The 22,997-nt window shown below is 44.8% G+C and overlaps 1 protein-coding gene and 1 non-coding gene across 2 annotated transcripts; both read left to right on the top strand.

Annotated features, from left to right (window-relative positions):
* Nucleotides 1–641: 641 nt before the first annotated feature.
* Nucleotides 642–22,591, top strand: TTC22 (tetratricopeptide repeat domain 22). Its single transcript, XM_060231877.1, has 7 exons — nt 642–1,244; nt 4,888–4,943; nt 10,580–10,695; nt 11,236–11,354; nt 12,755–12,916; nt 18,236–18,388; nt 21,928–22,591. The coding sequence occupies exons 1-7, from the start codon at nt 687–689 to the stop codon at nt 22,456–22,458; spliced, it is 1,695 nt and encodes a 564-aa protein (XP_060087860.1). The 5' UTR covers nt 642–686; the 3' UTR covers nt 22,459–22,591.
* Nucleotides 2,300–2,371, top strand: TRNAA-UGC (transfer RNA alanine (anticodon UGC)). The gene has a single exon. It is a non-coding gene; the product is annotated as a tRNA-Ala (tRNA).
* Nucleotides 22,592–22,997: the final 406 nt, after the last annotated feature.

The following is a 22,997-nucleotide window of genomic DNA, read 5'->3' as shown; positions in this document are numbered from 1 at the left end:
CCTCAACTAGAGTTCAGCCTCTGGAAGTTAGTAGCCATGCTACCTGCTGGATGAGCCCGTTTGATTACATATTCACAAATAAAATGAATATTTAAAAAGACAACAGTATTCCCACAATCTAGGGCTACATTCCAAGTGTTCTAAAACACTGGTGGTAATGGAGTGGGAATTATAGAAGTGTGATCTACAATCTCTCAGGCTAGCCTATTTCGAAAGGCATGTTAGGCTTTAATAAACTGAAATACAATTCAAAGAGAACAAAATAACAGAGCTCTTGTAATACTTTGCAGGCTAATGAATGTTTTATGCCATCAAGAGGCTGGTCTTTGTACTGTCTGCACACTATGACATCATGCCAGGTCTTGCTGTCTTGCCCCTTACTGACAAACAAGGGGGATCAACTGAACTAGGGCTTTGTCTGGCCTTTGCTTTCTGTCATTCACTGCACAAATGACAACCCTGAACAGCGGGCTGGCTGGGGAATGACAGGCATTCTGTTGCGCTCCTCCCTTTCAGAACCCTTTCCGGACACCACATGAATCAGTTAAACCAGAAATACAGGTAAAGAAAAAGGTGCAGGAGGTAGAAAGTCAAACATTCTATGAGGAAGCAGCAGAAAAAAAGCAGAGAAGCAAACACATTGGTTAAGAAAAACTGGAGCAGCTGATATTCTTCTTAGTAGGAAAATGGAGGAACCCGACGTGGATATTGATACGCTCATTGATGAGATGGATTATATTCCTGGTCACTTTCACCTAGATATGAATTTGAATTTTGAATCCTCTTCACCTATGAATTTCCAAGGGAGAGACTTGAAGTTAAAACGAGAAAGCTTAACCTATGAATTAGAATTTGAAACTGGCTCCCAGCAGTTTGCCATCAGAAACCTCCTTGGAGTCTTTTCTTTCTACCTGGAGGACATGGAGCATGCCAAGGAGATTTTCCTCCACATCATCCAGGAGGACCTGGAGAATCTGAATGCCTGGGCCAATCTGGCCTATGTGTATGACCAACTAAACAATGAGCAAGAAGTGGCTAAGTGCACCAAGAGACTTTCCCACCTCATGGGCATGGATTCCAGTGACAAGCTTCCAGGGGATCCCCAGCTCAGAGCTGCCCGGTGCTTAGCAGAGCAGGGCTATGCATATACATTTGATATTGGACTGATGAATGAAGAAGAGAAGCTGCGGAAACTGACAGCCGGCCTTGCTCTCTATGGGAAGGCTCTTGCTTATGGGAAGCAGGTAGACAATCATACATTTTATGTTACTATTTTATTAAGGACAGGGTAGAGAGGAAAGGAGTTAAGACAGATAACGAGGGGTTGTAGCTCAGTGGTAGAGTCAAATGTCTTGCAAGCATAAAGAAAACATTTGCATCTGTTTTTTAAAGCCCAAAAGTGGACACATGCAAAGGGGAAATATAGGACAAAAGGTCTAGATATGGACTGCTAGTGGATCAATAAATACCCCAAGATCCCTGCACCAATTTCTAGTAGTTTCAGTGTTCAGAGTAGATGCTTTTTGGTTCCTGTCTGCTATCTAAAAAAGGTGCAACCTTTTGTATGCCTAGTTTATAGTTCTCTTGCAATAATCACTCACAAAAAGGGCAGGTGCCTGAGATGGAACTCTGTTTGCTAAAGCTTAGTGTTTGCACTGAGGCTGGGTAGTATTTATCTTTAAACTGCCAATGGTCAGCATGCAAACTTCTTAAGACATGAAAAGAACCAAAAATAGGCACTTTGAAAAGCAACACTAAAAATTTCTTGTGGTATATTTGCCCCTTTGGCAAGGCCAAATAAAAATATTGCTCTACTTTTTGTAAGCTGAGAAAATTCCATCTTTCAGCCATATCGGCAGGCTTGTTTCAGCGAAGATAATTAATCTTACTTAAAAGTAAATCCTGCCTCTTCAATGGAATTTACTCCCAAGTAAATGTACATAGAACTAACCAGTTGGGTAACCAAGGTAGTTCATTGTTGGAAAACAAAACAGAAGTCTAGTGGCAACCTAAAGACTAACAATGTTGATTTAAGCAAGACCTTTTCAGAGACAGACCTCACTTCTTCAGATACAACAGCAAGAAAGAAACTCCTTTACCACAAGGACTGCAGCCGTTCTGTTGCAGTTTTGCCAAATAATGACAGATTTACTTTCAGATGTGTTCTATATAGTTTGTAGGTTGCACACCATTCACTCGGCATGCCTTTTGCTCATTTTTAAAAGATGTATCTGGGAAACTACACAAAGCAATGTAACCACTGAATACACAGAGAACACTCAAACATAGTTCCTTCAGAGGGGCTGTGGCTCAGTGGAAGAGCCTCTGCTTTGCATGCAGAAGGTCCCAGGTTCAATCCCTGGCATTGCCAGTGAAAGGGATCAAGTGATAGGTGATGTAAAAGACCTCTAGTTGAGACCCTGGAGAGCTGCAGCCTGTCCAAGTAGATAATACTGACCTTGATGGGCCAATGGTCTGATTCAGTATAAGGTAGTTTCAGGTGAAGCAAACAACAACAAACATTCAAACATGTTTTAAATGACTCTGCCTTTTCCATTTACCATGGGAAAACAGCTTTTATTCAGCAACAAAAAAGACTACTGTTATAAAGGTGTTGTACTTCCAAATAAGACCTAAAGGGGGGGAAAGGAGGCAATATGATCTGAGGCTGATTCTTGCTTTGTTGTAAAAAGCATCTGGCAGCTGATGTTCTGACTGTATCTGATGAAACTTCACTGCATATTTCCTACTTGTTTAAAGATTGGCATCCTGCCTCATGTTTACAGCTTGCACTTCAAGAATGATATTACTGCCCTAACCTGGATAGCCTAAGCAAGTCTGATCTTGTCAGATCTTAGAAGCTAAACAGGGATGACTGTGGTTAGTACTTGCAGGGCTGGTGCCAGGTTTTTTGTGCCCTAGGCCAAGGCACCCTGCCACCACTGCCCTTCCTCCCCCACACCCCCAGGCAAAGCCAGGCCAGGGCACCCTGCTGCCGCCCCCCCCCCCCCGGCCTGCCCTGGAGTGCTACAGGCCTTTCAGGAAAAAGAGGAAATTCCACTAGGTGTAGCTTCTTGCAGAGGGCTAGTTTGGCACAGCAGTTCAGTGTTCCCAGAGGAGAGTGTGCCTTTCTTCTCCCGGGATGCCATTGCTCACTGACCCTCCTTCTCTCTCTCTGGTGCAGACCGGGGCAGCAGCACCTTGTCGCTGCTACTTGCCCACCATCTTCCCTTCCTCAATCCACCTCCCAGAACAAGAGAGAAGGGCGGGGGGAGCAACAGCTGTGCCACCGCCTCCTTCTCTCCCCTTCCCTCTGCAGTCAACTTGCCCTGGTGGAGACAGAGTAAAGTGGCAATGGCTGGGGAAGAAAGGAGGATGTAGCTGGCACCACTTCTGGATGACTTGTTGTCTGCCCATTTTCCCCATTGATCCACCAGTGGCTTCTACCATCCACCTTGTTTGGACATGACCCATCCCCCGCCTGCACCTTCCTTCTCTGTTGCAAACCTTAAACCCTCCTTGTCTCTTCGACAATTCAATAGCAAAGACTTTTTCCTCTTTCCTTTCCACCCCCCTTGCCCAGCCTCTCCAGGAAGCAGTTGACTCACTGTAACCCTTTCAGTACTGCAGACAAATGAATGAGAAAAGCTTCTTCCTCCTGTCCTCCCCTCCAGGCTCCGCACCCAGATGCAGACAGACCGGCCAGACTTCATCCAGGCTGCCCTCAGCCGCACCCTCTGATGTAGCTTCATGGGGCTGCTCGCAAGTAACTCTGCATGCAGTGTTGCTACTAGGGGCATCCCCAAATCCCAAACCCCCATCCCCAGTACCCAGCTTCCTATTCACTCTTGTGCCTCCCTTTAGAATCAGGTGTAAATCTATACCGTTTTCGCACACAGCTTACCTCGCAGTCACAATCCTGTTCCCTCCGCAGCATCCAGTCAGATTTCCCACCATCTGCGGCGGAGTTACAGGAAGTGCCGCAGCTTCTGCATAGCAAATGTAAACTGGGTTTTAGCGGTTTACGTTTGCTACGCAAAAGCCGCGGCACTTCCTGTAACTCCGGCACAGATGGTGCGAAATCCGACCGGACGCTGCGGAGGGAACAGGATTGTGACTGTGAGGTTAGCTGTGTGCGAAAACGGTACTACTTGAATCAGTTCTTTAGAGCTGTAAAAACAACCAAGGTGTATGGGGAGGGAGTGAAACACAGGAAACTGGAAGGTTGTTCACTCTAGAAAGAAGCAGAAGCAGGGTGTGTATCGAGATTCAAGCAATTCCGAGCATACCCGCTGCCATGCCACCCCACCACTACTGCCCGCAGCACCCCCTGCTGCCTGCCCACAGCAGAGGCAGGTGGTGGAGAGGTGGGTGGCAGTGAGGGTGAGTGAGGTGGTGGCAGGGAAGGGGCACCAGGGTAGCAGGGTGGTGCAGCAAGGAAGTGCAGGCTCTCCCTCTCAAGGCAGTCTAGCAGGGCTGTGCACACAAGGAGGAGGAGGGGTGCCCACCACCCCTGTGGCCAAGTGGCACCCTACTTGGCCTAGCCTACTGGGTAGCACTGGCCCTGAGTACTTGGATGGAAGACTGTCATTGAAATACCCAGTCAAGAGGTGGGTGCAGTCTTTTTCAGTCACCTCCCTGAATATCCTCCAGGCCCACAATAGTGGTCAGTCCCCAGAGGTTGACATGACTTCCAGATATATACACACATACAAGAAATACAAAAATACTCCCCCTCCCCCACAAAAAATATATATATATTACTGACCATGTTCAGTGAGAACAGTGCCAGTCGCTGGAATCCTTGGTTTCTTGGAACTATTATATCTGCAAAGCTCTTTGCAGGAATGCAGCTATTCCTTTTCTACTTACCTTTCTTTATTGCAGATTCCTTTGGAGGAGAAAAGAAGCTGGTACTTCACGATGGCCACACTGCACATCAGGTAAGTCAGGACTCCCAAAAGAAAGTCAGCCATAAGATTATCTCTTAAAGAATAGCAGTAGGTTGACTAGTAGTAGTTTGAGTGAATGCTGGAATTTATTTTGTTGCTGCTGTTGGTCATGTGGTAGGCTCAGCAGGTCATTGTCACTGCACTATGAATGGGATCCTATCCTTGCTTCCACTCCTGTTGGAGAGCTTCCTGGAAAGAGCCAAAATATACATGAGGACAATGTGTAATGTTCTGCAGAAGCAACAATGAGCAAGCTGGCTCAAGCAGTAGGTGCCACATAGGTATTTTTCAAATCCCTGTATCTCTACACTCCCTTTGGGCTTCCAATATGGTAGAGATGGTGTAGTCACTGAGCCAGTACATACCCATCCCTTTTAGGAAATTGCCCTGGAATGCCATCTGAAGTTTCTGTTTGGGCTGTTCCATGCAGCTGTGGTCCAGCAAGCAAAAGTGATGATGAGTGTTTGGCTAGCAGTAGTAATGGTTGGATTTGCCAGGTGTGCTCTGTTTCCCCCACTAACCCATGGGATTACACTGGCATGACTTCAAGTCAATATCATGGTGATGTTCTGCTAGCATACCCCAAAGGGACCAGCTTTCTACACTGTACATACTTACCCTGTGCCACCTTTATGGTAGATATTACTAGTTCCTGTTAAGAAAGAAAATATTGTTGAGCTAATGCCTAGAAGTAGTGGGAACAGGTAAAAATTAACAGCAATCAAAGTTTGAGACACTGTAGAGTTCAATTGCTATTCTAGGCAGTTTACAGACTACCACTAGGATTGTACTGTAATTTACTTAATTCAAACTACAGGGCAACACAAATTAACTCTGCTTTTTCATGGATATATTAAACCAATGCACATGTAAATTCAAGTATTCATTAGAGGAAATACATATTTCAATTAATTTACAAACTCAAAGTATTGCCTCTGTTTACTGTCAGACAATAAATTAATTGTCTAGGACAGTGCCCTGCAGCTTTGATTCAAAGGGCCACAGTCAAGATCATATTATGTGTAAGTTTAAAGGTAATTTGTTCTTTGCTCAGGAATCATTCAACAGCCCAACCCATTTAGAACATATCAACCATAAATCCAGAAGTTCCACTGCACATAACAAAATATTCATTTGAAATAAGCTCACTGTTGACAATGCAAAGATAAGGATAGGGTTACTTCCCACTGCTGAAGTCCTAAATTAATTATCATATGGCTTGTGTGTAGAATACCCAGGAGATCCAAAGATTGTCTGATAGCCAGAAGTTCAAGTTCCTTTAGTGTTATGCACCACCACGTGGCAAGTTAGACTTGTTTTTCAGGCAAGAGACATTTCAGAAGTGGTGTTCCATTGCCTGCCTCTGTGTCACAGAGATCTGAGATCTGACAGGATCAGGCTAGCCTGGGCTATATTTCATTCATTCATTCATTTTAGCTGATTTATATTCCGCCCTCCCTGCAAGCAGGCTCAGGGCACATTACAACGTATAAATAACATAATTAGGTAAAACATGAGTATATTAAACAGTTAAAATAACATTTAAAATAGCCATCAGTTAGGAAAACACAGTCAGAGATCAGTGCTGCTAAGCACGAACTTCTCAAAGCTGGCCCATACAGAGAAGCCCATGTTAGGGAGACTAAGTGACATGGAAGCTCATTGCCTCAACCATAGGCCTGGCAGAACAGCTGCGTTTTGCAGGGCCTGCAGAATGGTAAAAGGTCTGGCAGAGCCCTGATCTCAAGAGGGAGCATGTTCCACCACGGTAGAAAATGCCCTGGCCCTGGTTGAGGCTAATCGGACGTCTTTCAGGCCAGGGATAAACAGCAGGTGTTGACTGGCTGAGTGTAGGGCTCTTCAGGGGAGAGGTGGTCCTTCAGATACATTGGTCCCAGGCTGTGGAAGGCTTTAAATATTATTAATAGATGTGATTTAAATATAATGAGCGATGGTTTGTTGTCTCATGCACAACTGTGGACATCCTCAGACTCACATGCTCCCTTCTTGTAACTACACACACAGCCTACTAATGAAAGACCACCTTTTTGGGGCAAACTATAATTGTCACTACATCTGAACCACGAACTGTGGTTTGTATTCTTTTTTTGCAGTCTAGGATTCCAAAACATGTTCCTGTTTTGGGTTCTGGTTTGTGTGGAAGAGGGCAAATCAAAATCTGTGATTCACTTGCAGTGACTATGATTTGCCACAAAAGCAGAATTTCATTAGCTGGTTAAGTATGGGTGTGCCAAAAAAAAATCCCAGTATTTTTTGGGTTCAGATATATACTGAATCTAAAAAATTCTGGTATTTCCTAATATTCCCAAACCACAATACTGGTGTGATATTTGAATTCAGCAAATATTTGAGATTCCTGAATTTTTTGGTCCAACAGATCTGAGGAGAAGTAAACCAAGAGGATCAGGTGGAGTGGTAGGAGCTCTGTACTGCTGCAGGTGATCGTGGGCTTGCTTTCAGCTGAGCTGCACAGAGGAGCCAGCTCCAGCCAAGGGAATGCAGAGCTGTCAGCTCCTGCCACCCCCTCCAATCCTGGGCTGGTTCCTCTGGCTTTCCAGCAGTCCCAACAAAGTCCACTTGGTAACCAGCTGAGAAAATATCTGATGAATACTGATAAGGTATTAATTGGGTATTTTTGAGGTTCAGTTTATATTGAGCACAAACTCCTAGTGCAAACAGAAGGAGAGAGGGAGTGCACAAGACCAAGATCCCTCAAGTTTGTTCATGTCATTAGAAGTTTTAGTTTTCTCATTATTTCTGAATGAAGTCATACTGTGTTAATTAGCAGCTGGTTCCACATACAACTGCAAACCAATCAGATCAAAGACATCAAGAGATTTTATACATAGCTTTTTCCAGCTATTTTACACATCAAGCTTCATAAACATTTTTGCATAAAAGTGAAACAATTCTCATGAAAGCACAATGTCACTGGCATAAAACCCCCCTCAAAACCAGTTGCCTGCTAGAAAGCTTGCCAAAAACATCTTTTAGAAGCTGAAACATATTACTGTGCAAATAGTAATATTTGAAATGTTATAAAAATATTTAAAATAAATCTGTTAGGGCTTTTAGTTTGACATGTCGTACAGGGATTCAAGAATATACTATCAATCTAGGATGTCAGTTGTGAACTACAAGTTGGAAGTCACTGGGAGCCAGAAATGAATAATGAACCAATCAAGTCTATGTAGAATCATCAGAAAACAGGGGTTGTCAGAACTTTTGGAGTAGTCTGAATCCTTTCTGTGGATTTTGATGGTGGTGGGCTGAAGAGAAAAGTCCACAAAAGTTTCTCCTCACAGTTCTGTGAGCTTGATCTCTTCTTGCTATTTTTTTTTACATGCAACTTTCCCCCTGGTTGATTTTCTGTCAGTGGGACTCTTGGGAAGAAGGGTACCTTTTATTTAATCATCACTGGATTCCCATGATCCAGTTTTTCCTTAAAAGTGGAATAAAAATGTAACAAGTAAGTTGGTTTCAGAAGTGAAGCATGGTAGGAGAAATGCTCAGCATCCATGTTCACTTAAAATTGCCCCACTCCCCATTTGATACACATTAACCCACCACACTGGCCATGCTGATATTACATGCACATAGTTCCTATCCTAAAGCTATAAGGTTTAAATATCTGGGACATCCATGACCCTTGGCAAATACTTTCCTTACCATGCTGTAGGAACTTTAAGGACTAATTCTTCAGGAAGACACAATTTGGCTTTGACCTGGATATCCCAGGCAAGCCTGATCTCATCAGATCTTGAACCCTAAGCAGGGTCACCCCTGGAAAGTACTTAGAGACCTCCCTGGAATACCAGCAGCCAGGGGCAGGCTTTATTCAGCCACCTCCCTGAATATCTTCCAGGTCTATAAATACAACAAATATCCCCCCCCCGAAAAAACAAAAAAGAGGACACAATTTGATCATACAGACGTTAAAGTTACATTGTTCCAGCAGTTGTCAGAGTATGTCTAGACTGCTAAATACAAATCTGCTCAGGTGCAAAAAAATAAAATAAAAAAACACTTATTGCAAACCAATTTAGGAAAAACAAGGAGGACTCCCAAAGCATATGTAATTGTGTGGAGGATTTACAGAGGGAGAGAGGGGAAGAAAAATATGTTTACGTTTTGAGAGTTGAAATTGAAGGGAACCAGGGCTTTTTTGGTAGAAAAAGCCCAGCAGGAACTCATTTGCATATTAGGCCATACGCCAATGTCACCATTGTTTCACACAGGGTTTTTTGTAGAATAAAAGACCATCTGGAACTCATTTGCATATTAGGCCACAAACCCCTGGTGCCGGAACTGCATTCCTGTGCATTCCTGCTCAAAATAAGCCCTGGGAGGAACCAGGATAAAAACTGTTCACACTTCCTAAAGTGACTTAATACAGGTACAGTTTCAAATATGTTCTTTTGTTTTAAATACAGCAAGCAAATGAGAAACTAGCATTGTTTCCAGCTATTTTCTAAACTGCAAATAATTTTTCTTATTTTTATTTATTTATTATTTATTTATTAAGTAGATTTATATTTCGCCCTTTCCCATGGTGGGAAATTTACAGTGTATATTAAAGCATATTCTAATAAACTTTTAAGTGGTAATCATGATGTTTTTTTAAACCTTTGATCAATCCATTTCATATCACCTAAGCCACATTACATCAATTCTGATTCCAAAAAATGTACTAAGGGCATCCAGGTTTCTTCCCTGTATCTAGTGCTCCTAGAACTTTGTAGCACAATCAGTTTTATAATCTTCAGTATATCCCATACTATTAGCAGCCATCCTCATTTACTACATAATAATTGGACCTTCAGTACCTCTTGAAAACTGTTCTTGCTCCTGTCAATATGATTATTTGCCCTGTTTCTTTGTAATTCAATTTTTAAAAGTTCCTGGACATACTGAAAGTTCAATGAGCCACACATCATAAATTATTCCATGCACCATTTTCCAAAGAATTACCACTCTGCTACACCTCCACCATATAAGACAGAAATCAGCATTCTTCATACCTTCTGTCCCACTGGAGAAAATTACTGCTTCGGAGAGTGGACTTTATGGCATTATTTTTGGCTGAGGTCTCTCCCTTCTCCAGACCCTCCCCTCCTCAGACTCTACCCCAAAGTCTCCAGGAATTTTCCAACCTGTAGCTGGCAACCCTACCAGGCCTGGCCCCAATGCCAAAATAGACCTGGAGAGGACCATGCCCCCTCCCTCTGCTTTTTTACTCACAGAAACTGAAGCCTGGAATACTGTGGTTGCCTAGCAATAGCGACTGAGAGAATCTGTTGCTTAAAGCTCCATGCACTCCTTTTATCATTTTTGAATTTTTTAAAACCACCCAGTGTAATTTTTTTTAGATTTTACAGTTTTCTGCAAACTTGGGGCCCATTTCAGGCTACTAGAAAGATCTGGCTTGCCTGTTAACAACTCCAGTTATTGGATTTAAGTATCCAAAGATATCCTGACTTTGCTATTATAAGCCACTTGTGGGAAGGGCGGGATACAAATCTTAAATAAATAAATAAATAAATAAATAAATAAATAAATGTCTGCACATGTGGAGAAGTAAAATAGCAGTTCTCTCTCTATTGTAGATTGGATGGAATGTGGCTGAACAATGGTAATGATGAGGATAAAAGGTTGCCAGCTTTCAACAGGACACTGATTTTGCTTCAACAAGTCCTTAAATCTTCTAATTTAAATTATAGAGGTAAGAATAATCTTTTCAATACAACAACATAACTCTGTGTAGTTCTGATTTTTGACAGCTTATATGTAAAACTATTACAAGCAAATCAAGAAATTGGGTTATTCCAGGGCTTTTTAAAAGCAGGAATGCACAGGAACACAGTTCCAGCTGGTTTGACATCAGGGGGTGTGGCCTAATATGCAAATGAGTTCCTGCTGGGCTTTTTCTACAAAAAAAAGCCCTGGGCTATTCATCTGCAAGAGTAAGGATTCATGGCCAACGGGCAGAAGAGCTATTTATGCACAAACACGTTCCTATTGTTCATGTTGCTGTAACTCTCAAAGCCAGTGAGTCAAGCTTCTGTTAATTTTCAAAAGTGACTTGTATCTTCATCTGGGAAGGAAGATACTTTTCTTTACATGGATATAAAAGACCCTCAGGAATCTTCCACCATAATTCACTATAATTAATTTGGGGTTTCTTTTGACCATTATACATTATTTCCGAATAATTTTCTTGTGCCTTGATATACTCTGAATGCCATTGTCCTTTTCATTTTAGCTCTATCTTGGTGTTATCTTGGGATATTACTTGAAAGGACAGAAACATTCTCAACTACTCCCATGGGCATTCATGACTGTGGTTACTCTGGGAATGGCTCTCTTGACTGCTTTGGAAAGGTAGATTTATATATCATTGCTGTAATACAGAGAAAATGACCATTACCCAAACCAGCAGCATTCCAAGATTCCTTTACTTTAAAAAAAAAATTAAACCTACACATACTCATTATTCCTCATATTGTTCTAAATACCTAGGTGGAGAGTCCCTTAGATGGAATATCAGTATTTCATGTTTGGATGTGGTCTTGGAGGAACTGAAAAAAAAATAGTATGAAGGACATATGAACATATGAAGCTGCCTTATACTGAATCAGACCCTCGGTCCATCAAAGTCAGTATTGTCTTCTCAGACTGGCAGCGGCTCTCCAGGGTCTCAAGCTGAGGCTTTTCACACCTATTTGCCTGGACCCTTTTTTTGGAGATGCCAGGGATTGAACCTGGGACCTTCTGCTTCCCAAGCAGATGCTCTACCACTGAGCCACCATCCCTTGGCTCTCCAGGGTCTCAAGCTGAGGTTTTTCACACCTACTTGCCTGGACCCTTTTTAGTTGGAGATGCCAGGGATTGAACCTGGGACCTTCTGCTTACCAAGCAGATGCTCTACCACTGAGCCACCGTCCCTCCCCGATGGCTGTGATGACAAAAGTTGCTGTTCCCTTCCTATGTATACAGTCATGCTGCAAAACATGAACTTGCTCATGTGGCTATAGATACTGAACATATATCCACCAGCTGTAATTTTAGCTGACTAAAGGAAACAGTGCATCTAAATACAGTTTAAATCTGTTTATCTAGACATGCCAAAAAAACTCTTCAGCAGCCAAATATACAAGTTCCTAGATTTGTGCAAGCATTCCTGTAACAATTACTCAATTAAAAAAAAAACCTTGTCCAAGTATCCTTGTAGAAATATGTCTATGAAAATGTATTAAACACCTCAAATTGTAAGCCACAATTTGTGTCTTGCCACTGAACTGTTAATATGAGGACTTTTCTTTTATCAGTTGGTTCTTTTTTATCAATTGGTTTTCTATTCCAAAGTAGACATCATGCCAAATCCATTATTAGTCCTTCTAGGAGCCAGTTTGGTATAGTGGTTAAGAGTATGGACTCTAATCTGGGACGACCAGGTTTGATTTCCCACTCCTCCAGATGCAGCTGCTGGTGTGACCTTGAGCCAGTCATAGTTCTCCTTGAGCAGTTTTCTCAGGAGCAGCTCTCTGAGAGTTCTCTCAACCTCACCTACCTCACAGGGTGTCTGTTGTGGGGAGGGGAAGGGAAAGGAGATTGTAAACCACTCTGAGTGAAGGACAGGGTACAAATCCAATCTCTTCATCTGTAGCTGTGTCTAGTATGCGAACATAACCAAGTAAATTTCTCCTACATATAACCAACTAATCTATCCAGCAGGTGAAAATTCACTAATAAAAAGTCTTGTGCATATGTTTGCTTTTAAGGCAATAGAAATAGCGAAAGATAATCCACCTGTTTTAAACCGTCTGGCAAAAATCTTCCACTTTCTTGGTAAGCAAGAAATGGCAATGGCTGTCTGCAACATGGCCTTAGATGAGCTGCCAGACCCAGCACTCAACTGGCAGGCATACTGTATGCGCGCTAAGGTATGTAGCATGCTTTCAAAACAGTGCTTTCCTGGATATTATTGAAAAGACCACCTTTTGATGGTAAAGTCAAAAAGAAGCAGTTTTGTCCTGGTAGCTTTGTGCTTTCTGGAAGGCCCTTATAGTCAGTTCCTGTTTTGTCAGTATCAGCTGTATTGGCTTCTGGCAGCACTTGCCAATCCCCAGGTCCCAGTGGGAGTTCTTCCGCTTTCCCAGGCTCCTTCCTGCCCCCAGTCAGCTGGCCGGTGGGGGGAAGCCCCGCCCCCACAGCCACCATGTGCCTTTCCACCTCCGGAGGCGTCAGACTCCACTTGCAAAGGCTTCCTCTTGGGATGGTGTGTCTGTGTCTTTAAGGCTGAATGGGGGCGGGGGGAGCAGGCAGAACAGTGGCTGTGAAAGCAGCCCAGACCCTCTGTTGGTTGCACAATCTTTTCAAAGGTCTTTTGCTTAGGAAAGGTAAGTAAGTAAGTAAAATTTTTATTTGTATCCCGCCCTCCCCGCCGAGGCAGGCTTAGGGCGGCTAACAACACTTCATACAAATACAATAATAATATAAAACTTTGAATTAACCATAAAACATTTAAATGTAACATTCTTTAAAAACCAGTCAATGTAATTAAAATTATATAATTTAATCTGACAGTAATGATGGCATTTTGACACTAATTTCTGTCAGTTTGCATAATTTTCATGATGCCATAGGTCCTTAGACAGGGCCGTGTTGAGGATCCATTGATTAACAGCATTATTCAGCAGTCTGTATATGCTAATTTGAAGAGGGTGGTCTTGCAGAACTGATCCAGGTTCCGCAGGGCCCTTACCTCCTCAGGGAGCTGATTCCATAGGGCGGGGGCCGCGATTGAAAAGGCCCGTGCTCGGGTGTTCTGGAGCTTGATCTCTTTCGGCCCAGGGATAGTCATCATATTTTTTCCGGCTGACCTCAGTGCCCTCTGGGGTTCATATGGGGAGAGACGGTCCCTCAGGTAGGCCGGTCCTCGGCCATATAAGGCTTTAAAGGTAATGACCAACACTTTGTACTGTATCCGGTATGTAATTGGCAGCCAGTGCAGTCCACGTAGCCCCGGCCGTATGTGCTCCCATCTCGGGAGTCCTAACAATAGCCTGGCCGCCGTGTTCTGCACTAGCTGCAACTTCCGGGTCCGGCACAAAGGTAGCCCCAAGTAAAGGGCATTACAGTAGTCTAATCTTGAGGTGACCGTTGCATGGATCACTGTTGCAAGGTCCCGACGCTCTAGGAAGGGGGCCAACTGCCTTGCCTGCCTCAGATGGAAGAATGCTGACTTGGCAGTGGCTGCTATCTGGGCCTCCATTGATAATGAAGGCTCCAGTAAAACACCCAGGCTCTTTACCTGGCTCACTGCTTTCAATGGCGCGCTGTCGAAGGCCGGGAGAGCTATTTCCCCTCCCAGAGCACCGCGACCCACACAAAGGACCTCTGTCTTCGCTGGATTCAACTTCAGCCCACTCAGCCTAAGCCACGTCGCAACAGCCTGTAGGGCCCGGTTCAGATTCCCTGGGGCGGAGTCAGGCCGGCCATCCATTAGCAGAAAGAGCTGGGTGTCATCTGCATATTGATGGCAACCCAGCCCAAACCTCCGAGCAATCTGGGCAAGGGGGCGCATATAGATGTTAAACAACATCGGGGAAAGAACTGCTCCCTGAGGCACCCCACAGTCCAGTGTGCGCCTCTAGGACCGCTCATCCCCAATAGCCACCCTTTGTCCCCGGCCTAGGAGGAAGGAGGAAAGCCATTGCAAGGCCAACCCCCCAACCCCAATGTCGGCGAGGCGGCGCATCAGTAGCTGGTGGTTGACTGTATCAAATGCCGCCGACAGGTCTAACAGCATCAGCACCGCAACGCCGCCTCGATCCAGTTGCCGCTGGAGGTCATCTATCAAGGCGACCAGCACCATCTCCGTCCCATGGCCCGGCCGGAAACCAGACTGGCACGGGTCCAGGACGGAAGCGTCATCCAGAAACCTCTGTAGCTGCAGCGCCACTGCCTTCTCAATAATTTTACCTAGAAACGGTAAATTAGACACCGGATGATAATTCGCCAATTCAGCCGGGTCTGCTGTACATTTTTTCAAGAGAGGGCGGACCAATGCCTCTTTCAGAGGTGTTGGAAAATGCCCCTCAGCGAGGGATCTATTTATGATGTCCTGTAAAGGACATCTAAGCTCCCTCTGGCAAGATTTAATCAGCCGAGAGGGGCAGGGGTCCAGATCACATGTTCTCAGGCGAGCAGCAGAGAGGACTCTATCGACTTCCTCCAGGCTGAGTGGGTCGAAGTGGTCCAGCACCAAACGCGAAGACAGGCACGGAGCCTCAATTTCACTTACTGTATCTAATGTGGTAGGCAGGTCTTGGCGGAGCAATGAGATTTTATCTGCAAAATATTTCGCAAATGCCTCACAGCCAATCTCTAATTCTCTAACATTTGGTTTGCCTTGTGGCAGTGTTATAAGATCTCCAATTATTCTAAACAATTGTGCTGGGCGCGAATTTGCAGATGCAATCTTGGCTGCAAAGTAATCTTTCTTTGCAGCCTTGACTGCCATCTCATAAGACTTCATAAACGTTCTATAGGATGTTCTCGTTGCTTCATCCCGAGTATGCCTCCACTGCCTCTCTAGTCGTCTGAGCCCTTGTTTCAGCTGGCGCAGTTCCAAGGTGTACCATGGAGCCAGCCTCATACGAGGGCGCAGAGGGCGCCGAGGTGCAATTTCGTCGATGGCCCTGGATAGCTGGCCTTGCCAGGTCTCCACCAGGTCATTGAGGGAACCGCCAGTGGGCCAGGGATCCCTCAGGGCTATTTGGAACCGTTCCGGGTTCATCAGGCCCTGAGGGCGAGCCAAAATAGGCTCTCCGCCCCTACAGGGTTGGGGTGGCATCCCACCCTTTAAGGGCTAGGTGATCCAACCATGGAACCGCTTCTACGGCGATATCGTTCACCAAAATCCCGGATGCAAAGATCAGGTCCAATGTGTGCCCGGCCTGATGCGTGGGAGTCGTGACAAATTGAGAGAGTCCCAGTGTCACCATGGAAGACACTAGGTCCATCGCCTGAGTGGAGGCCGTGTCATCAGCATGGACATTAAAGTCACCCAGGACCATAAGCCCTGGGAACTCCAACGCCCAGCCCGCCACTGCCTCCAATAGTGATGGTAAGGCGTTGGCTGGTGCGTTAGGCGGACGGTACACCAGCCAAACTGCCAACCCCTCTCCAACATCCCATGCCAGACCGGCGCATTCGATACCATCAATCTTTGGGTCCGGGAGAGCCCGAAAGGAGTAACCCTCCCGTATGAGTAGCGCTACCCCTCCGCCCGCTAATCCGTGATTGGTGAAAGACCGAGTACCCCGGGGGGGGACATCTGGGAGAGAGCTACTGTCTCCCAGTCCCTCACCCAGGTCTCGGTCACGCAAGCCAGGTCCACGTCCTGCCGAAGCAGAAACTCCCTAAGGGTCATGGTCTTATTATTTATGGACCTGGCGTTGCATAACACCAATGACAGAGGCGAGCAATTCCTCTTGGCCCCACTACCTGCCACCGTTGGGATGGGAAGTAGACTGGAAGGTGGCCGAGCCCCATTTTGTCTTTGTCTCCTTCCTTTATATTTCTGTCTATTCCCGCCGTCTTATCTTCCCCTCCCCAGGAGCACTGGAATCCCTTGGCCGGACATCTGTACCAGCCCAAGATAAAACTTCACCGGTATCACTTCCCAGTTTATCTCCACCTGCTGTTCCAACTTACCCCCCCACCAACCCCTCCAATTCCCAACCGCCAGACCCACTACTTGTATCTTAAATTAATTAATTTAATTACCCGTCCCTGTCCACTTTCCAACCAATTAGTTAAAAATTTCTATAATTCATTCATTCCTAGCATTATTAAAAGATATAATCCCTCCCACCTGATCCTAATTAATAAGCTAAAAAGATTATAAATATAGATATATATAGTCTAATATATAAATATATTATAATAATTCAGTTACCAATTGATTGATTAAAATGATCCAATAATTAATTAACAGTAATAATAACAAATTCTATTAGTGATCTGGCCATCGGTCAATCAGTGGGGTGTGAGTCCGGATGTTCTCTTGGGTGAGTATTGCACTGTCCATAGGTGTTATTCATAGATCGTTGTTACTAAAGTGCAAGTGCAGGTGATGACAGCTTCGGGTGCAGTTCAATGACTCGAGGCATCTGTGGCCTGGCAATCTGGGGGGGGGGGAAGGGGTGAAATCCCTCCTGTGGTCTCTCGGCTAGTCAGCTGTTCAGCCACCCCTCTTGTCTCCGGGCAAGACGCTCAGCCTCCGTCCACGTCAAAGGTAAACTTGAACCTTTGATTGCTCTGTGTTACTTTGAAGAAGTTGGAAGTTCAGCAACACATGACTAGAGATGCCAATCCCCAGGTGGAAGCAGGCCCTCCCCCACTTCAGAGTCATCAGAAACGGAGTTGGGAGGGAAATGTTTGCTGGGCACTTCATTATTCCCTATGGAGATCGATTTCCATAGAGTATAATGGAGAATTGATCTGGAGGGAATCTGGGGCTCTAAAGGGGCTGTGTTTTGAGATAGAGGCACCATATTTTCAGCATAGCGTCTGATGACTCTCCTCAAAATGCTCTCCAAGTTTCAAAAAGATTGGACCAGGGGGTCCAATTCTATGAGCTTCAAAAGAAGGTACCCCTATCCTTCATTATTTCTAATGTAGGGAAGGCATTTAAAATGCGTGCGGTTCCTTTAAATGTGATGGCCAGAACTCCCTTTGGAGTTCAATTGTGCTTGTCACAACTTTGCTTATGGCTCCACCCCCAATGTCTCCTGACCCCACCCCAAAGTCCCCAGATATTTCTTGAATTGGACTTGGCAACCCTACTTCTGGCTAGCCTCAGATCCACATCCAGTGTTGGTAAGCTTATTAGGAAAAACACAGAAAAAGACATTAAAAACAAAGAAGCTAATGACTTACATCAGTTTGGTGTGGTGGTTAAGTGTGCAGACTCTTATCTGGAAGAACTGGGTTTGATGCCCCAGTTCTCCGCATGCACTTGCTGATGTGACCTTGGGTCACTCATAACTCTCTCAGAGCTTTCTGCTCAAGAGCAGTTCTGGGGAAGCTCTCAGCCCCACCTACCTCACAGGGTGTCTGTTGTGGGGAAGGGAAGGGAAAGGAGATTGTAAGCCACTCAGACTTCTTCAGGTAGTGAAGGACGAGCTGTAAATCCAATCTCTTCTTCTTCATCATCTTCTTTGTCTTCTTCTTCTTAATATCCTTGTTTTCAGATGCTAATTAAATTATATTTGCGTGACCTGGAACGAGTAAAGATGGGCTTGGGAGGAATGCCAGACCATAAAAACCTCTCTGATGCCAAAGCTGATCTTGAGAGTGTCATGGAGGTACATCCATGCCTGAAGACATACCTTAACCTTGGCCAGGTAAGTGATCCACATTCTTCAGACTTTTTCATTGCTTATACTTCCTTGTGTTATTTTTAGAAACAAGGACAATATGTGGAAATTATGTTGTGGTTCCAAGTGACAGTAAAATACTGATGGATTACTTATTGCAAAAATGTAGTCAAAGTGACTAGATGATGAGCATGGCTGTAGACATTTAAAACCACAAATAACACCTAAGAGGCAACTTAGGTATCCTGTACGGGATATCATGAATAGATCCCTGATGGAAGGGCATTTTCCAGCACCTCTTAAAAAGGCGGTGGTCCGCCCCCTCTTGAAAAAACCAACGTTAGATCCGGCCGAATTGGCACACTATCGGGAGGTCTCGAACTTACCCTTTTTGGGTAAACTTATTGAGAGGGCAGTGGCGTTGAAACTACAGAGTTTCCTGGAGGATGCTTCCGTTCTCGATCCCCATCAATCGGGCTTTTGTCGGGGTCATGGGACGGAGACAGTGCTGGTTGCTCTGGTGGATGATCTTCAGCGGCATCTGGATCGAGGCGGCTTGGCGGTACTGATGTTGTTAGACCTATCAGCAGCGGTCAATACGGTCGACCATCAGTTGCTAACCTGCCGTCTCGCCGATGCAGGGATTCAGGGGTTGGCTCTACAATGGCTTTCCTCTTTCCTTGATGGTCGGGGACAAAGGGTGGCGATCGGGAATGAATTGTCCCGGAGGTGCCCACTTGATTGCGGGGTGCCTCAGGGGGCAGTACTTTCCCCGATGTTGTTCAACATCTATTTATTTATTTATTACTTTACATTTATATCCCGCCCTCTCCGCAAGCGGACTCAGGGCGGCTCACAACATCATAAAAACAATCAATTTAATAAAACATATAAAACCATAATTTACTTACCAATTTAAAACTATTAGCGCTGTCTCAGTCCAATCTAGGTGGTATTGACTTCTGTCTATGCTCGCCAGCATTCTGTGGGATGTCCGGTGGCATCTACATGCGCCCCCCTTGCCCAGATTGCCTGGAGGTATGGGCTGGGCTGCCACCAGTACGCTGATGACACCCAGCTCTATCTACTTATGGACGGCCAGCCTGCCTGTGTCCCAGAAAATCTGGACCTGGCATTACAAGCCGTATCTAGATGGCTCAGGCTGAGCGGATTGAAATCCAGTGAAGACAGAGGTCCTTTGCTTGGGTCGCCGTGGACCGGGGGGGGGGGATTCCCTTACCAGCCCTTGATGGTGTGCCTTTGACAGCGACACACAGGGTCAAGAGCTTGGGGGTACTATTGGAGCCTGCCCTAACTATGGAGGCCTAAATAGTAGCCACTGCCAAGTCTGCATTTTTTCACCTTAGCCGGGCAAGGCAATTGGCCCCTTTCCTGGAGAACGACGATCTGGCAACAGTGATCCATGCAACGGTCGCCTCAAGGTTGGATTACTGTAATGCCCTCTACATGGGGCTGCCCCTGTGCCGAACCCGGAAGTTGCAGCTAGTGCAGAACGCCGCCGCCCGGCTGTTATTAGGGCTTTCTAGATGGGAGCACATTCAGCCGGGGCTTTGGTGACTGCACTGGCTGCCGATAATATACCAAGTTCAGTACAAGGTGCTGGTTATTACCTTTAAAGCCCTATATGGCCTAGGACCTGCTTACCTTAGGGACCGTCTCTCCCCATATGTTCCCCAGAGAGTGCTGAGATCGGGTTCTCAGAATCTCCTTGCAATCCCCGGGCCAAAGGAGGCCCGTCTGAAGTCAACTAGGGACAGGGCTTTTTAGATCACAGCCCCTTGCTGGTGGAACCAATTGCCGGAGGAGGTGAGGGCCCTGCGGGACCTTGGGCAGTTCTGCAGGGCCTGTAAGACAGTCCTCTTCCGGTTGGCATACAACTGACCGACATCTGAACATCAGAATATCTGAATGTCGGAATATCTGAATACCTGAATAGCCGAATTTTAAGAAGACTGTAGCATAGCACGCTGACAATTGTGTTTTATTTTACTGTTTAAATTATTAATGTATTTTAATTTTTGATTTATTGTTAGAATTTTATGTTGTGAGCCGCCCTGAGCCCGCTTCGGTGGGGTAGGGCAGGATATAAATCGAATAAAATAAATAAATAAATATAAATAAAAACTAAGAAAGGGCCTGTGCATATGAATCTCATCAAGGATGAGCAATATAAGGTTATCAGACAATATCTAGTCCACCACAGCTTCCCCTCCTGGATATGGCCTCTGCTTTATTACTATGTGATGACTCATGCACACTTTAGATATTAGGGAGCAACTGCAGTAACTAGATAGCGGCTTGGATCTACTTGAGGATGTCCACAAATGGAGAGGGGCATCACCTATTCATCCCTCCTGCTGCAGATCTCTGACTCCCTCCTTATGCTGCTCTGGGGGGCCCTTTGGTCCCACAAAAGTAGCATTTCAGGGGACCTTTGGGGCTACAACAGGTGGGAAAAGGTGAGGAAATCCTGCTGGGCTGTCATAAATGCTTCAGTTGACAAAATTCTCCAGTAGAGGCAAAACCAGGGCTTTTTTGAGCAGGAATGCACAGGAACGCAGTTCCGGCTGACTTGGCCTAATATGCATATGAGTTCCTGCTGGTTTTTTTCTGTTAAAAAAGCCCTGTGTGAAACAATGGTAACATCCGGGGGTGTAACCTAATATGCAAATGAGTTTCTGCTGGGCTTTTTCTACAAAAACATGCCCTGGGCAAATCCATGGCCTATCCTAACAGTCTTTAATAGTTGCTAGTGCTAATTAACATTAAACCTGAATGTTGCATATCAAAGATAACATCTCTCTTTGTATTAATTCACTCATTTTTAAGTATTAAAATAGGGTCTTAGTTCAGATATTTTCTTCAAAAATAGAGATCAGTTATCCTAGAGGAAATGGCAGCCTCAGACAGGAGACTGTATGGTATTGTACCCATGTTGAGCTCCCTCCCAGACTCTGGGTGCTTTCACAAGGCAACTGTTTGCAAGTGGATTTTGCTATTCTTACACAGTAAAAATCCAGTTGCGAAGAAGAAGAAGAAGAAGAAGAAGAAGAAGAAGAAGAAGAAGAAGAAGAAGAAGAAGAAGAAGAAGAAGAAGAAGAAGAAGAAGAAGAAGAAGAAGAAGAAGAAGAAGAAGATGATGATGATATTGGATTTATATCCCGCCCTCCACTCCGAAGAGTCTCAGAGCGGCTCACAATCTCCTTTACCTTCCTCCCCCACAACAGTCACCCTGTGAGATGGGTGGGGCTGGAGAGGGCTCTCACAGCAGCTGCCCTTTCAAGGACAACCTCTGCCAGAGCTATGGCTGACCCAAGGCCATGCTAGCAGGTGCAAGTGGAGGAGTGGGGAATCAAACCTGGTTCTCCCAGATAAGAGTCCGCACATTTAACCACTACACCAAACCGGCTCTCCAAAGCATGTTATTATGTGCAAACTCACCCTCTGTCCTTCCCAGCAAAACCCCAAAATATCCAGAAAGTTACTAAGCCAGAATTCACAAGTTTAGCATACCTTCCAATCCCCTTTTTCTGTTCTTCTTTTAGGTCTATTATTACATGGGAGTTGATGCTATGCAGGAGCTTTTCCTAGTGGATGAAAATGCCCTGAATACTGCCCTTCTGTTCTTTGGCAAAGCTATGGAATTGGACCTGGGGAATGTCCTACCTGAAATCCAGTTACTGAGGGGAAAATGTCTACGGATCAAAAACGAAGAGCTGAATGCCATTAAATGTTTCAAGCAGGCAATAGAACTGGATGATGTGGGTTCTGTGTATACAGAGAGCTTCCGTTGTTTGATGGAAACACTGCTTAACTTGTACAGTCAGAAGAGGATAAACACTGAGATGCTGATGCAGGAGGTAGAGCTTTGGGTAAAGAAGGCTGAGGAGAAATACCCAAAGCAGCATCTACAGCTGGAGCTTAAGCTGGTGTGCCGCCATTACACAGCTGAGGTTCTTGAATTGTCAAAAGCCATGGTGGCCAGAGGGAAAACTGAGCTGGTGAAGCTGCTTTTTGAAACAATGAAATGTGACTTTAACAAAGGCAAACTGAATGAACGCTCACACTCTTTTTGAACAGCTGGTTTCCGTGCCACAATACAAAACAAAGTTTTCACTAAATTTGTTCTTTTAGTACAATAATTCATTAACTTTGGCAGGGAAACTATTTTTATGGAGAGCTATGTAATAAAATTATGTACTCTCTGGAGTGTCTGCCAAGTATTACTCTTCCAGCTATATTTATGGAAAAACTGAGGTATGTGAATGGATACTTATAAATGTCACCTGCCATTTTTAGTTCAGTCAGAAATGTGGATGTTTAATCCTTCTAAAAGATAGTATCACCTCAGAATTGGACTTCCAATTATTTTTGCCTCATATATATTACACACAGCTACAGCAGGAAATAAACCTACTGTACTTAGACAAGGTGACAGGCTGTGCTTTAGAAATACCCTGGGGTAACATTTTATGACATATTTCCTTTCATATTGAAAGTTGACTTTCAGGCATTTCTTTATATGGTCCTTAAAGTGAAATCATAAGCAGGTCTTAAATCTACTTAATGGGACTTACTCCCAGGAAAGTGTTTTTAGGATTCCACTGTCAATCCA

This window comes from Heteronotia binoei, chromosome 2, assembly GCF_032191835.1.
Source record: "Heteronotia binoei isolate CCM8104 ecotype False Entrance Well chromosome 2, APGP_CSIRO_Hbin_v1, whole genome shotgun sequence".
Lineage (NCBI taxonomy): Eukaryota > Metazoa > Chordata > Lepidosauria > Squamata > Gekkonidae > Heteronotia > Heteronotia binoei.
The sequence above is the reverse complement of the archived record's forward strand: the minus strand, read 5'-3'. Positions and strand labels throughout refer to the sequence as shown.